The 14,494-nt window shown below is 41.4% G+C and overlaps 1 protein-coding gene across 6 annotated transcripts in view; it reads left to right on the top strand.

The window, feature by feature from the left end:
- The first annotated feature begins 6 nt into the window (after positions 1 to 6).
- Positions 7 to 14,494, top strand: part of TENT4A (terminal nucleotidyltransferase 4A) — a 58,384-nt gene continuing 43,896 nt past the window's right edge. For all 6 annotated transcript variants that reach the window (XM_025205799.1, XM_025205797.1, XM_025205796.1 and 3 more), the window contains exons 1-4: positions 7 to 76; positions 11,514 to 11,637; positions 12,854 to 12,900; positions 13,466 to 13,586. In XM_025205799.1, the coding sequence (XP_025061584.1) occupies positions 11,530 to 11,637; positions 12,854 to 12,900; positions 13,466 to 13,586 (276 nt within the window). In that variant the 5' untranslated portion in view covers positions 7 to 76; positions 11,514 to 11,529. The remainder of the gene's footprint in view (positions 77 to 11,513; positions 11,638 to 12,853; positions 12,901 to 13,465; positions 13,587 to 14,494) is intronic.

The raw sequence follows: 14,494 nt of genomic DNA, 5'->3' as shown, positions 1-14,494 counted from the left end.
CGGCCGCGCCGCCGGCCGCGCCGCACAGCCCCGGCACCCCCTGGAAGAGCAGGAAGTACAGCCTGGGGGTACAGGGGTGAGCGTGCCCGGGGCTCCCTGCCTTGCCCTTTCTCCCCCTCGCCCTGCCTGCCTGTCCTTCCCGCACCCACACTCCCTGGGAAGGGGGCTGGGCCTGCTCCCCCAGGCCAGGGCGGCCTTGGGAGTCCTTGCAGGAGCTTGTCTTTTTATTGACTTTCTTATTTGCTCCCACGTCCCAGCTAAGAGGTGCAAGGGCACAGGGGTGGGGGGTGCACAAGTGCCACTGACCTGGCCTTTTTGGCTAAAGGCAAGGTAGGAGATGGTGGTAGTGGTGGTGGGGTGGGGCAGCCGAACCTCCCCCAGGCCTCAGGGCTTGCATGAGGAGGGTGGCCGCTGGGGTCTGGGGAGTTGCCTTAGCCACAGACGATTGAGGGGCATGGGAGGGAGGATGCTGGCATGTGGGGTACATTTCATAGACGTAGGGCTGGAAGGGACCTTGTGAGATCATCGGGTCCAGCCCCCTACCCAAAGGGGCAGCAACATAATCATCCAAACGCAAGATAATCATCCAAATGCTGTTTGAAGGTGTCCAGAGAGAGCGGCACAGGCTTGGCGATTTGAGCTGTGCGCTCAGTCAAAATTTGGCCTTGAACATTTTTTCTTTTTATAAGTGCTGTTGGTAAGACGACTGTTGCGAACTCTGCTTGGTGGCCCCATGATGGGGTAGGTCCGTGTGTAGCTGTGGAGGGAAGAGAGCAGCTCCCTCCTCCCCATTTTTTTTATTATTAAGTATATATATCTATTTTAGGATTACAGGGAATGAATCTAGGTGAAAGTGAGGTGCCTTTCTCTTTTGGAAAGCGATCAGGGTAGAATTGGAAAGGCAAGTCCCCGTTCTTGTGGGGAAGCGGAGCATTGAGAGGGAAATGTCACATTGCTGACAGACCTTGCTTGGAGCAAGATTATTTTTTTAAAAGGAAATAGTGTGAGTGAGCAGCAGGGCAGTACATCCAAGCCCTTGGAAAGGGGAACAAACTAAAATATGTAACTTGGGGACCACCAAAAAAAAAAAAGTCAGGATGATGCTTGGGAGTGAGCACATGGCTGTTTTATAATGAAATCAGTTGAACAGAAGGTTTGACTAAAAGCATAGCTTTTGCAAAAAAGATGCAGCACTTTAACCGGGTGGTCTCTGTTGTTCCTCTTGACAAGTTTCCTTTGCTTTACAAATACATGTTTCTGTAAGTTCAGAAGGTCTTATTTGACCTTCTGTATCACCTGGGTCATAAAACTCCACAGAGTTACTCCTGCATTTGTTGCATGGTGCGCAATAACTCGGGTACACTGTATACAAGAAATAAGTGAATCCTTTTCACACTCTTTGTTTGCCTAGGTTATGTTTTCCAATTGGAGAGAGAGGTTTTTGTTTTTTTTACTTGTAATTGGACACATTCTTTATCAGCTTCGGATGAGGGGAATGGATTGTCTTTTAGATTTTTAGACATTCCAAGAACAAAGTTTTTAAACTGTTTGGGTGGTGGTGGTGGTGGTAGTAATTCATTGCATATTCACAGGGGAAAATAGCTGATTTTTAATTTACACTAAAACATATGGGGAAGGCATGGTTGTCTACAGGATTTGGAGGTACAAAATGTTTTGTATTACAGTGAACCCAACACCCAGGATGACATTTCCTTAGTTCTGATTCAAAGGATCAGCTGCACATAGTGGCCCCTTCATTGTAATATAACAAAAATGAAGCTTCTCTAAGCTGTCACGTTTCCATTTTAAATTGCCAAAGACTGGAATGATGGGAAATGGTATTTGTTTCTGTTATGTTAAATCTGTCTTTTTGTTTTAACCATCTTTTCTCTATGTATACCCTCTCTTCCAGACTGGCACACTAAAAGCAGAAATTGATTGCATGTAGTGGAGGCAGGTTTGAGTTTTCAGCAAGCATCATGTTTTAGTCTGGTTACTTATCCTATTTTGGGGCTCTGGGTTTAACTGAGAATTTTTTGTCAACTTAATATTTGTACTAAATTAAGTATAAATAATTTCATGACACACAGATAAGAGCTGGATAATTTATTTTCCATAGATGCAGCTCTTCATTACTTTGATGAAATTGCATAAAAGGGTTTGAAATTGCATTAAAGGGTTTTCTTGGTGTTTTGGGTATTACTCCTTGGAGTTGTCATTTCAAACCTGACCCACAACTGTAGGGATTCCTTCAGCTAACAATTGCTTATGAGCACAGGGCACTGGACTCGGCCTAGGAAGCCCCTTTCAGTCTTATGTTCCTACTAGCCTGAGACACTTTATAGTTACCAAAGGTGATGCAGCAGGTCAGTGATAAAGCCAGGAATAAACCACGAGTCTTTTGAGAGTTCCAAGTCAGTGGTTTTCAACCTGTGGTCTGCAGGCCCCGGGGGGTGGGGGGTGCGGCACAGATTATGTCTAAGGGGTCTGTGAAAGATGACTATGATCCATCAAAAGTAGGTGAACACCCAGATTTACAGTTCAGAGGGGTCCACATCTCCATTCAAAATTTCCAAAAGGGCCCGCATCTGCGTTCAAAATTTCTAGGGGTCTGCAGATGGAAAAAGGTTGAAAACCACTGTTCTAAGTCACTAGTAGTGCTACTTTCTGTTCCTTCCTTCTCTTAGGACAGTGGTTCTCAACCTTTTTAAACTTAAAGTACTTGTTGCTGGACTCAAGCAGCACCCCATTTTAAAAACTAATTTTATTTATTACAGTGCTTACCTCCTTGAAAGACTAGGCAGTGGGGGCAGAGCAGCAGCTAGGTGGGGAGGACACTGATCCTGAATTTCATCTCGTATTTGCTTAGATTTCAGGGCATCCCAGGCCAGCACCTAGGTTGAAAATCACTGCCTTAGGCATTCTCATTTCTGTTCTTTGTAATTATGGTTTCTGTTCTGAAGAAATGTGCCTTGAAACAGATATGTGAAGTATTAGTGTTGATTCATCATTCAATGCATTCTGTTTAGGTTGGGGTATGTGCACGCAGGTCTGATCAAAGCATTCCACAGGTTGGAATACTCAGCACAGGATAGGCTTATTAAAGTGATCTCTGAACAGTTTTTAAAAGTAATTCTTTGTTACTTGAAATCAAGGGCATATCAACAGAGAAACTGTCACTAGTGTAGTTGGACTGGTGGTAAAACTAAAGTATAGGCAGAATTAATAGATCAAAGGAGGCATATTTACTTGCATAATGAGTGTAAAAAAGGCAAGTAAAAATATTTGAGCCCTGGCTCTGCCAGAGTTATATGGGTGCTATAACCTGTGCAGCAGCAGGACTTTTGACAGCTTTTCTTACACAGGTATGTAGCTCTTCTGGTTCAGATGCTGTCTTTTTGTTTGGCAGGTATGAAAGGTGTAGAATTTATCCCTTGATGCCGTTAAAACAGTGATAATCCCAATCTGTTTTGGAAATAATAGCATTTTGCTTTCTAAATAGAGAACCACAATAGGGTATACTTAGTATTTTTGGCTTCATAAAAATAGGATACAATTATGGGTTTTGTGAAAGGCACTTTCAGTTGCTTTCAGCTTATGCCACAGTACAGTAAAAATGCCTGAAAGCTTGTAAAGAGCAAGTTTTCCAACTATTTAATTGGTCTAATAGAAGATAACACATTTATCCAAAGAACCTTGTCTGCCTGTGTCCTTAGACCAACAGGGCCATAACTGAAACCCCCAATATGAGAACTAAAGCTCTCAAACATGTCTAAAATCTTTAATTTGCTAGCACAATGTACTTGGAATAACTTCAGTACAGTAAAATCTCTGTTATCCAGCATCCCCGGAGTAAGGGGATTGCCAGTTATGTAAAAACTCTGGTTATCTGAAATAACCTGGCAGGACTTTCAGATAACTGGGGGTGGGAGATGGGACAGCAGCGGCCACACGTGGAGTAGTGACAGCTGCAGGGTGCAGTGTGGAGCGGTGGCTGTATGGTGGAGCAGCGCTCAGTGCAGGGCAGTACAGCTACAGTGCGTAGTGGCAGCAACAAGCCGCTGCGTGTGAGCTTTCCCCCCTCACCCTTCCCCACCCCAGCGTCTGGCTGGTGGAGTGGGGGGAGATTTCGCGGTGACAGTGCAGGGTGGTGGGTGGCGACGGCTGCCACTGTGCAAGCTTTCCCCTGCCCCCTTACCACGGCCAGCCGGCCAGATATTCTGGTTAGTAAAGAATTTCTGTTTAAATGCTGGAAAGCGGAGATTTTACTGTAATAGTAGTTAAAATGCACAGGAGTGATTCTGGCCACTTTAAAGACTAGTCTTCTCAGATAAAATTTATACATTTTATAAGGATAGGAGTAATGTTGTTTTCAAAATGAAAGGATCTAGTAAATGAGTGGCGTTTTTAAAGAAAATCTGAAAGTTGTATTTTCTTTATTGGTGTGAACAGCCCTTTCTGAAGGGCCCAGCTAATACAATTGTCACTTCATATGGTTGCAGACAGTTAAAATAGTGAATGTATCTTCCATCAGTTATGGACTGTTACTTTCATTGTGTTCACTGATTAAGTATTCCAACAAATGTTATTAATAAAATTGTAATAATAGAGTGTGTTTGGGTTTTGGTTTAAACTGTTTCAGTGCTAACCAGATGTGTTTATACCGCAGTGGTAAACATTTAACCTGTATCACTTATCAGACTGAATTTTTTACAGTACTGGTATACAGCAAAATGGCCTAACTAAAACTTGTGTAAACTGTTCAGTTGCACATCTCAACTTGCAGTATTATTAGACTAGTTAGGATACGTCACTTAACTAAAATATGTAGTAATACCCAGAACAATGTATCCACCCAGTACTAAACAGTTAACAGGACAGGGCTGTCAAAAAATTGTCTCCACTTGCCTCAAGCTCATTTGCTTAAAATGGAAATCTTCAGTGTCAGGCAGGTGTCACATTATCCCTCTGCCTCTGAGACTATTCCAGAGTTGTGAGAGCCTCAAATTTATGTTCTGTCTTAGCCTGACTTCCCTAAAGTAAGTACTATTTGAACACTATTAATGGTAGGGAGGTGATCCCTTGAACAGTTTGCATACTCTTTAAGGTGCTATGAAGCCTTTCAGCACACTAAGTGAGCTATTAGTAACAGTAATGTTCAAAATAGCTGGTTCCTCATGTGGTCACATATCCTCATGTGGCCATAAATGTGGTAAGGTCTTTGTTTCATTGCATTCTGTAAAAGTTGTAACTTCTGACTGGGGTGTAGGTTGTAGGTGTGTTGGTCTAAGGACATAGGCAGAGAAGGTTCTTTGGGTAAATCTGATATCTCTTATTAGATCAGCTCAAATAGTTGGAAAAATTCTTCTTTGCAAGCTTTTGGGTATAAGTACTCTTCGTCAGGCTGAGGCAACATCTGCAGTTGGCGTGTGATCTGTAACTTCTGACTGGGTTTTGAGTGCTTTATTTAACCATATAATACAATGATTACAGAAGTCCCAAATAAGGCTGTATTGGTAATATAGCTGAGAAGGTGGTGGGAGGTGCATCTCATTTATATACACGTTTTCATGAATGTGCTAATGACCCTGTAAACGTATGGGAGGAAAAGTGTTTTTAAAACAAGCGTAACGTAAGTAGTGCTATACTGGGTCAGACCAGTGGTCCATCTAACTTACTAGCCTGTCTCCAACAGTGACAGAAGTGGATGCTATATAGGGAGAGCACTGAAGTAGCTTAGCTATCTCTCAAGGGATCTATCCCTTATTCAGTGCCCTCCCTGGCACCCACCATTTATTGGGTTGGAGACGCCAGAGGAAACGTTTCTAACAATCTTCTCAATCGACATTCATAGAGCTGTCATCCATTAATTTATCCAGTCCCTTTTTGAAGGGGGCTATGCTATATGCCTCCACCAACACCTATGGCAATGAATTCCACAAATTAACTACACATTGCTTTAAAAAGTGCTTTGTCTTGGTTATTTTAATCTTGTCATCTACTAATTTCAGTGGGTTCCTCCTAGTTGTAGGGTAATGGAACTTTGAACACCAATTCCCTGTTCACTTGGATTTTACATACCTCTGTCATATTTGGGGAAGGGTTTTTTTTCACCACCTTCTTTCCCCCAGCATTCTTCTCTGGCATGGATGCACCAAATCAAAGGTCACTTAACTGTGGTCCTTGGTCCCCTCCTTTTCCTTTACAAACCAAAAGTTACAAATGATTCCCTCAGGCTTTCTTTCCCTCTTCTCCGGCACCCTCGACTTCAGGTCCCTGCTCAGTTCTCCTCACCAGCAGGATGTGTAAGACCCTTTTCTTTAGTTTGGCTGCCTCCATTTCCCTCTCGCTCCCTACTCTTCCCAGCAGACTGGCATGCTCTCTCTCTTCTCCTCCACCCCCCACTGCTGGTCCTCTTTTTTTAAGCTTTTGGGGAGAGTGGGTAATTCCTGGCTTGGGCTGGTCCTGGCCATTCCGAAGGGTTCAGCATGCAGCTTCTTTTCTGAGGTGTTCCCTTCCGGCAGGCTCTGCTGGTCTTTTCCTGTGCTGGGATGCCAAATGCCAAGCTCTCTTGGTGTCTTCCTTTTAAATTGCTTGCTCCTTACTGCCTGCCAGTCAGTGCCAGTTTTCTGAAGCCTGTGTCCTTGTGCTCCTGGGATTGCCGGGAGATGTGTTTTCCTGTGCTCCAGAGTTGCGCCATGCGCCCAGACCTGGACCAGTGAGTTCCTGGCCAGCATGGCTGGAACTCCAGTTCCCGGCCAGCATGGCTGGAACCCTGTCTCTGCCCCACTCCCTAAATCTATTCTTGTATGTAGCAGGACACTAAGGTGCCTGCTACATACAAGAGCCAGGAAGGCTCATCAGGTGCTGGTTGCCAAGGCAACAAAAGGGGGCTAATGGGTTACACCTGCCTAGCCGGCTTAAAGAAGGGGCAGTGCCTGGCTTATAAAAACCACAGTCAGGAGGCCAGGCGGTGGGTTCCCTACCAGCAGCCAAGGCAGAAGGAGTTCCCTGCCAGAAAGAAAAGAGAAGCAGAGCCGGGAGGCCAGAGCAGAGCTGGTCACCACTGGGTGACAGAACCCTGGTAGGCCTGAGCGCAGTTTAACTGGAGGCTTATGTTTGCTTTGTAGCCCAGGGGCTTGTGTTTATGTTGCAGTTTGTTTACACCGGTGGTTTGGGTGAGGCTATAAGGGGAGGGAGGAGGCCTCATAGGGGACTCATGGTAGAGTGAGGACCCCAGCCCCAGTGAGGGCATGGAGTTCAGCTCCAGAGCAGAGCCCGGCGAGAGGGCAGCCTTGCGGAGAAGGCCCCAGTGGGGGCGCAGAGAGCCCGAGGAGAGGGGCAGCATTATGGAGAAGCCCCAGTGTGGGTGTGGAGAGCCCCAGTGAGAGGGGCAGCAGTACAGAGAAGGCCCTAGTGAGAAGGGCGGCGTACAGAGAAAGCCCATAAGGCTTAGAGATACAGAGCACCCGGAGCAGGAGAACTGTGGCCAAGTGGAAGAGAGGTAGCCTCCCTATAAAAACACAGATATCATCAAAGTCGTGGCGGGCAAGAATAGGAGGGTGCAAGTCCGAAGCTTGGCACAGTAGAGGAGGCGACAGGGGCTAGCACGGCGACCCTGCCGTCCCTCCTGTTACATTGTACATATTCAAATGTGTATTGTCTTATGTGGAGACATTTGGTAACACAGGTTGCAGGAGCATCTTCCCAAACATCATTCTCAATGCCATGTCCTTGACTTCCAATATAACAACTATTTTCCTCCATTTATGGTTTTATGTTGTTAACACATCTGGCTTGTACATATCTCAATTACTGACTGTTTCTTGGCTTCCTTAATACTATCAATCTTGTTTTAAACATAGATGCGAAAATTACTTATTGGTGCTTATTCCAACTGTGTCAATCTACTGCTTGTCTTTCACCTTAATTTTTGCTGCTTTTTTTTTTTTTTATTATTATTTTTTTTTTTTAAGGACCATATCTGACTCTATTTTTTTTATCAACCCATGTCTCTACTTTGGCTTGCCTGCATGTGTGCAGCATAGAAAGAAGCTGCTTACCTGGTTCCTTGACAGTTTCTTCTGCAAATTAATGTTATTCCCCTAGATCCCCTGTCAGTTTTGCTGACGTATTAGTCATGAGCCTGACAGAAGAAATTGAGGCCATTTGGGATCATGTGAAGGCTTTGACTTCTGTGGTGACCAACCGGTTTCCTAGAAGAGTGTTGTTGAGGTTCAAAGGGTGTTCTCCTTAAAGGTTCCCAGAGCTCAGTATCAGTGGGATTCTAAAGGTTGATCAGTCAAAGGCAATACTAAAAACTGCAGCTTGCTGAGGATGCTCCTATGATCAGAACTGTCCCTAGAGTCTGGTGAATTGGGGCAACTGTCCTGGGCCCCGTGCTTTGGGGGGGCCCCATGGAGCGGCCACAGCCCCTCCTGTGGGGCCCACCTGGAGCTGGTGGCTCAGTCCTGCACCAAGGAAGAAGCACAGAGACCCACCTCTGTGGGGGTACCACAGCCCTGCACAGTTAAGGGGGCCCTGCACCCCCCCTAGGATCAGCTCTGGTTATGATATTGCTTGGAACCTACGTCTTACTTATTTCTCTTTGTGTTGTACAATGAGTGAATTCCTAAATTGGTGGCCTTGGGTCTAACAGAAAAACAGAGTTGTGATCTAGGAGAAGCTATTCAGTTTTCATAAAACTTTTATTTGTTGGTTTTTGTCATGCCTATGGGGGTGGAACGAGGATGAGAATAATGTAATGGAAAAATAGGGGAGCAAGAGAAGGAAGCAGAAGGATCGTCATTAGTGGGTCTTTGTAATTGCCATCAAGTGGAGCTTTGTAGGTTTGACTCTTGAGGGATATGAAAGAGAAGTATTTCTGGGTGCTGACTGACAGGTTTAACCTAATCTGACACATGCTAAAGGGTTGGTATAGAACAGAGCATGAAGGAGTTTTGGGGAGAAACTGATTTATAGGCAGCAAAAGACAAGGATCTTTGGCAGCAAAGGTAGTATTTCACTTTATGATAACTTTCTAAATTGACTAGGTAGGGTTAATGGTAAAGACAATAAGCTTGCTTGTGAAAATGAAGAGGACTGTGTTCAGTAATGAGCCTGACTTGAGCATCAGCATTTGGAGTGGAGTTGAAAAAATAGTTTTTTAGTAATAAAGACCAAAACAGGATGTGGTTTTTGTGGTCGAGACACAAAAGAGATTTTGGGTAAGATGTAGGTTTGTGGACAGAGGAAAGACATTTGTGTAGAAAGAGGCAATAATACTTCTCTTTCCTAGAAAGTGCATCTGGAGAGAGCAGTGTCAAAAAAGTGTGCCAGTGTTGGGAATCATTTCCTAGGCACTGAAGCATGCTTCTGTGTTCAGGAGAGGCTGGAAGGCCACAGCAGAATGATCTTAGTTTTGGGTTATGCTGGTTACTGGTGTACATCTAATGCGATGAAACAACATTGTATTTTAATAGGCATAGTAATAGAACCGAACCGTTACTAAGGTAGGTGCAGTATTCAGACATATAAGATGTACTTCTGTCTCTCCGTTATCAATTCTGGAGATCTATTTACATTTTTTTAAAGTGTATTAAATTAGAAAAAAAGAAACTAACAACAATGTTCAAGCTAAGAACTATGCATGAAATAATAGGGCATAGACTGCGAAAGCTCATTCATGGCTTTGTGAACGAGCTAGGGTGGGATGGCACATTTATAGACTGCTTTTGTAAGATTATGTTAACCCGGTGCTAAGATGCTTTTACCAGTGGAACCCCCTTTTTTTTGTTCTTAGTTAGGTTTTCATAAGGTGGATTTTTCAAAGTGTTCCTGATATCACCCCAAAGAATAAATTAACTAACTGTACCTCATTGTATCTTCCTTTTCACAAAGAGTAATGTGGAGCTTTAACCTTTTCTCCCTTTCCAAAATCTCCATAGGGTTACACTGTCTCTTAAACTGCTTTTGAAAATCACTTTAAGTCAGTATATATTTGCTTTATTTTTAAAGCAAATCATTATTTATTGTTTCAGTTCTGTTATTTCTTACTTTTCATATTGTTTCACTAGAACAGCTGTCTGGTGAAAATGTCATCTTGCTTTTTTTGGGGTTTTCTTGGCAGTTCAGACTTTTACACGGTTTGCATAGTGTGGCTGGGAATTTTTGACGGGAAAAAAACATCAAAACTTGAAACACTATAGATCTGTCTATAATCTATTATAGACAGATCAAAGCCTGTTGTTCAGTTGCAAAATACCTGTATGTTAGGCACCCTGAAACTGAAAGGAACAACTGTAATGCATTGGTCGTAGCTGCAACTTTGTTAATCATTTTCCAATTTAAGATACTTTTAAAAATGTAAGTAGATCTCTTGACTTGATTATGGAGAGGGAGACTAGCTGAGTTAAGTGAGTTGCAACTGAGTTTCCATTATAAGGTCAAGCTTTGGTTATAGAAAAGTACGGCTGGAAGAGACTGCATGAGGTCATCATCCCTGACTAAAGCATCCCCATCCAGTGTCTGTCTAACTGCTTTTGCAAGTTTCCAGGGGTAGAGATTCCCCAGCTTCTCTTGGTAGCCTGTTTCAAGTCTTGACCCCCCTCATAGTTAGAAAGTTCTTTATAACATCCAACCTAAATTTCCTCTGTAGTTTGTAGGTATTGGTCCTAGTCCTGTCCCCTGCAATACAGGGTAGTTTCAAAGGAGCAGAATATACAAGCTATATACTCTTTTTACAGGAAGGAAGTTTGCCACGCATAAATTAGGATCTCTACAAGAATAAGTGTAGTCTTAATCTTTGTAGCTCTTGAACTTTTCTATGTGTACCATTATGTAATCCAGAGACTTTATGCTCCTCTTTCCTCCTCTTCCTTATTTTGAAAAGGTGCCTTTAGTAGGGATTGCAGCTCTAATTTGATTTTGCTTAAATTGGTGAACCAAATCAAGTAGACATTGGCACACCTAATGCCAAAAGTATTTGTAACTTGCTTCAATTAACCATTTACAGGGGTGTAGGCTGTAGCCGTGTTGGTCTAAGGACATAGGCAGACAAGGTTCTTTGGGTGAATTTGATATCTTTTATTAGACCAACTTAAATAGTTGGAAAAACAATTATTAAGCAAGCTTTCGGGTTCAAAAACCCTTTGTCAGGCTAAGGAAATCTATGCAGTTGGTGTGTGCTCTTCCTGGATGGATTGAAAAATTAACCATTTATGCACTCTTGTTTTAGAAAAAAGGTATGCAGGTTAAACTAACGTTCAATTGTCTTCTGTTTAAATTATTAATACACGTAATTAAGATGTGAAAAGCTATAAATATCTATTGTAGAATCAAGGAGCCTACCTTTCGGTGTCATAGTATCGTGATTTAGTTTTTAGAAACAACATATATTAGACTAACAAACAAAACTTTAAGCCCGTGGCTGCTGTACAGTTGTATTAATTTTGGAATTAAATAGCTACTTTTCTTTGCTGGTGTTAATATATTTTTAAATTCTCTCTTGTTAGACTCCATGAAGAAATAATGGACTTCTATGACTTCATGTCCCCTCGTCCTGAAGAAGCAGCTATGAGAAAAGAAGTAGTGAAAAGAATAGAAACTGTCATCAAGGATCTTTGGCCTACAGCTGATGTGAGTGTAGCACAAATACACAAGCTACATTTTACTAATGCACTATATAGCGGAGTTCATTTATTTTCCATATTATCTTCTACTGGAACATGTTTTTGAAATTCTCTGTTCATTGTTAACTTCTGGGGAAACTGAGATACCAATCAGTTTGTCCACGTTTTGGATACAATGTGTGTGTGTGTCCCCCATAGGTTTTTTGGTAGCTAGTGGCACTTCAATAAGCCTTCCTTCAAAGACGCCATTCTTATTTTTTATAGAAACTGCCAAAACTTCTTACAATAACATCTTCTATTCAGATATACTTATAGCTGCTGTGTCCTTTAACATCAGATGTGAAACCATCAGTAAACTTATACAAAGCTTTTAAATTGAGTGTATCAACTTTTTGCTCCTTCATCTGTAAATGAATTGGCATATGTTTTGGTATGTTTTTGAAGGATAGCTGCCTTATGTTAATTCTTAAACAAGCCTTCCTTTGCCCGAAGTTTTATGTAATGTGGCTGCTTTACTTCACTCGCTCAATAAATATGGACCTCTGTGGAACAATAATGTGGTGATTTTAAAGTATTTTATCTTAGTGCTCTATAATTCACTGGCTAGAATTAGTCTGTATACTTTTTGCTCAGGATATCGTAAGTTCCGTGTCTCCTATCTTGCTTTTAAAATTTATTGCTATCTTGTATTAAAAAATCTGAAGATGGTAGCACCCCTCTCCCCCAATTGAAAACTGTTTTCCTTTGGCTAAAATTTCTGTTCTAAGAGCAGAAAAATGTTTGGAAGCTTACATTTTCTGTAGGATTGAGATTAGTTTAAATTCACTGAAGGTTGTCATCATGCTGCTTTTGAGACTAGGCCTGGGTTTCCTGAATTGACCACCCTTTCCTGGAAGTCATTCCTACCCTAAACTTTAAAGACAATATTGACATTAGCATTAGGATTTATTATATTATACTCCAAGCTTCTTTGAATACTGGGGGAGATGCAGAGAAGTTACATTTACACTTTTCTCCTTTACCAAATGTTTATTATAATTTGAGAGGAAAGCCTAGAGCTAGGTCGGGATAAACATATTAAAGAGTTGGAATATTAGGGATTGCCTTAAGTAAACCCCCACTTTTCTGGATTTCTTGAACAATAAGACTTATGAAAGTGAAGTGCTACACACATATCTTGTTAATTACAGATGTTTCAGTTGTTAACTTCTTCTTCTTTCCAGGTTCAGATATTTGGCAGCTTTAGTACAGGGCTTTACCTTCCAACTAGGTAAGTAGCAAGTTACTGTGGTACATATATGTTTTAGTGTTTTACAAATATAATGGAAAAAGAGTTAACATACTTTCTTAAAATGTAAATACAGTAACATTCTTGACAAAAATCTGGAAACACTAAGAAGCAACAGTTTAATGATGGACCGTGTATTCAATGAGATTTCCCTGCATGTGAATGTAAGAGGGGAAGCTTTTTTGTCTTCTGTTTAATTAAATACAGTCATTCTTGAAAGTATTGACTCCAAAAGATGATAAATTTGCTTGATTTATTCAATTATAAACCTTAATATTCAAATGTGAATTGGTAACAATCATGGAGGAAAATTTTTTAAGGAACTGTGTTGTTTTCTGCATCTCAGTACATTTTCAGTAACCTTGAAACTAACTTTTTGCTGCTTTTTATTGAGCAGAAACTGACACGTTTGAAGATTTGGTCTTTTCAGTTGTGTTTTTTTTAAGTATTGTATACAATATTATTGTATACATGTACACACCCCAGTCTTCTGAATAGTCTTTCTTGGCTTTTATTGTATTTGTTGTATTCCATTTCTTATTTCTAGTGATATTGACTTGGTTGTTTTTGGGAAATGGGAACGTCCTCCCTTACAAATGTTGGAACAAGCACTAAGGAAACACAACGTGGCTGAGCCATATTCCATTAAAGTACTTGACAAAGCTACGGTAAGTTAGAAGAAACAAAATTCTTTGGAAAATTATACTGTAAATGTTTTTAAAATAATACTTTTTACTAATATGATGGTGAAAAATCCTATAGAAAAAAACTGTTAAAGATGGTACATTCATAAATAGTTTCTGCTGTTATGCATGATGACTTGTTTATTCAGTGGTTTCCATTTACTGGATAATATGTTGCTAGAGTACATGTTTGGCAGAGGTCTGCCAAGCAATTGCATGCAGTGAGAACTAGCTAAGTAATCTTTAATTACATGAATGAAAGTTGTAAAAGGACTTCTTCAATCACTTGTTGGCATCCTGCCTTGCTATGATATTGCACTTTTGTGAAACTTGCTGCTCCTGTAGATGGAAGCTTGTAGGCTGATTGTAGAATATTTCTTTATATTGGTAACGTGCTGTTTTTTATGGTCAAAACTTCTTGGGTAGCTGATTTGCAAAGTGACTCTAAATTTGGAGAGCCTTGAACCTATACACCAATGCATAGTATTGACTTAGGGGTAGAAAACTGCTCTAGTGGAGAAAGCTGGTGGAACTTTAGGTGTCAGCAAAACCTTTATAACAGTTCACAACCAAATAGTATGGTGGTAACATTAATAGTGACTTAGCCTGTGTTTACTTTAAAGTACCATATTTACCCAAATCCAAGATAACTTTGAATTTAAGATGATCTCCATTTTCCTCTCCCCCCACTCCTATATTTAGATTCTAAACATAGAAAATTATAGCAAATTTATAATTTTCCATGTATAGTATCTCATTAGTTGAAGCTTGTCTTTAAATTAATTGCCCTCACTGCTGTGGTGTGGAAATGAGTGACTTGGTCCAGACATCCTTACTTGCCTACTTGGTGCCCCTAAACCCCTTGCCCCCTGTGCCTTTGCTTATCCCGCATT

Source organism: Alligator sinensis, unplaced genomic scaffold (assembly GCF_000455745.1).
Source record: "Alligator sinensis unplaced genomic scaffold, ASM45574v1 scaffold248_1, whole genome shotgun sequence".
Classification (NCBI taxonomy): Eukaryota; Metazoa; Chordata; order Crocodylia; family Alligatoridae; genus Alligator; species Alligator sinensis.
Note: the sequence above shows the minus strand (reverse complement) of the source record. Positions and strands in the feature narration are given on the sequence as shown.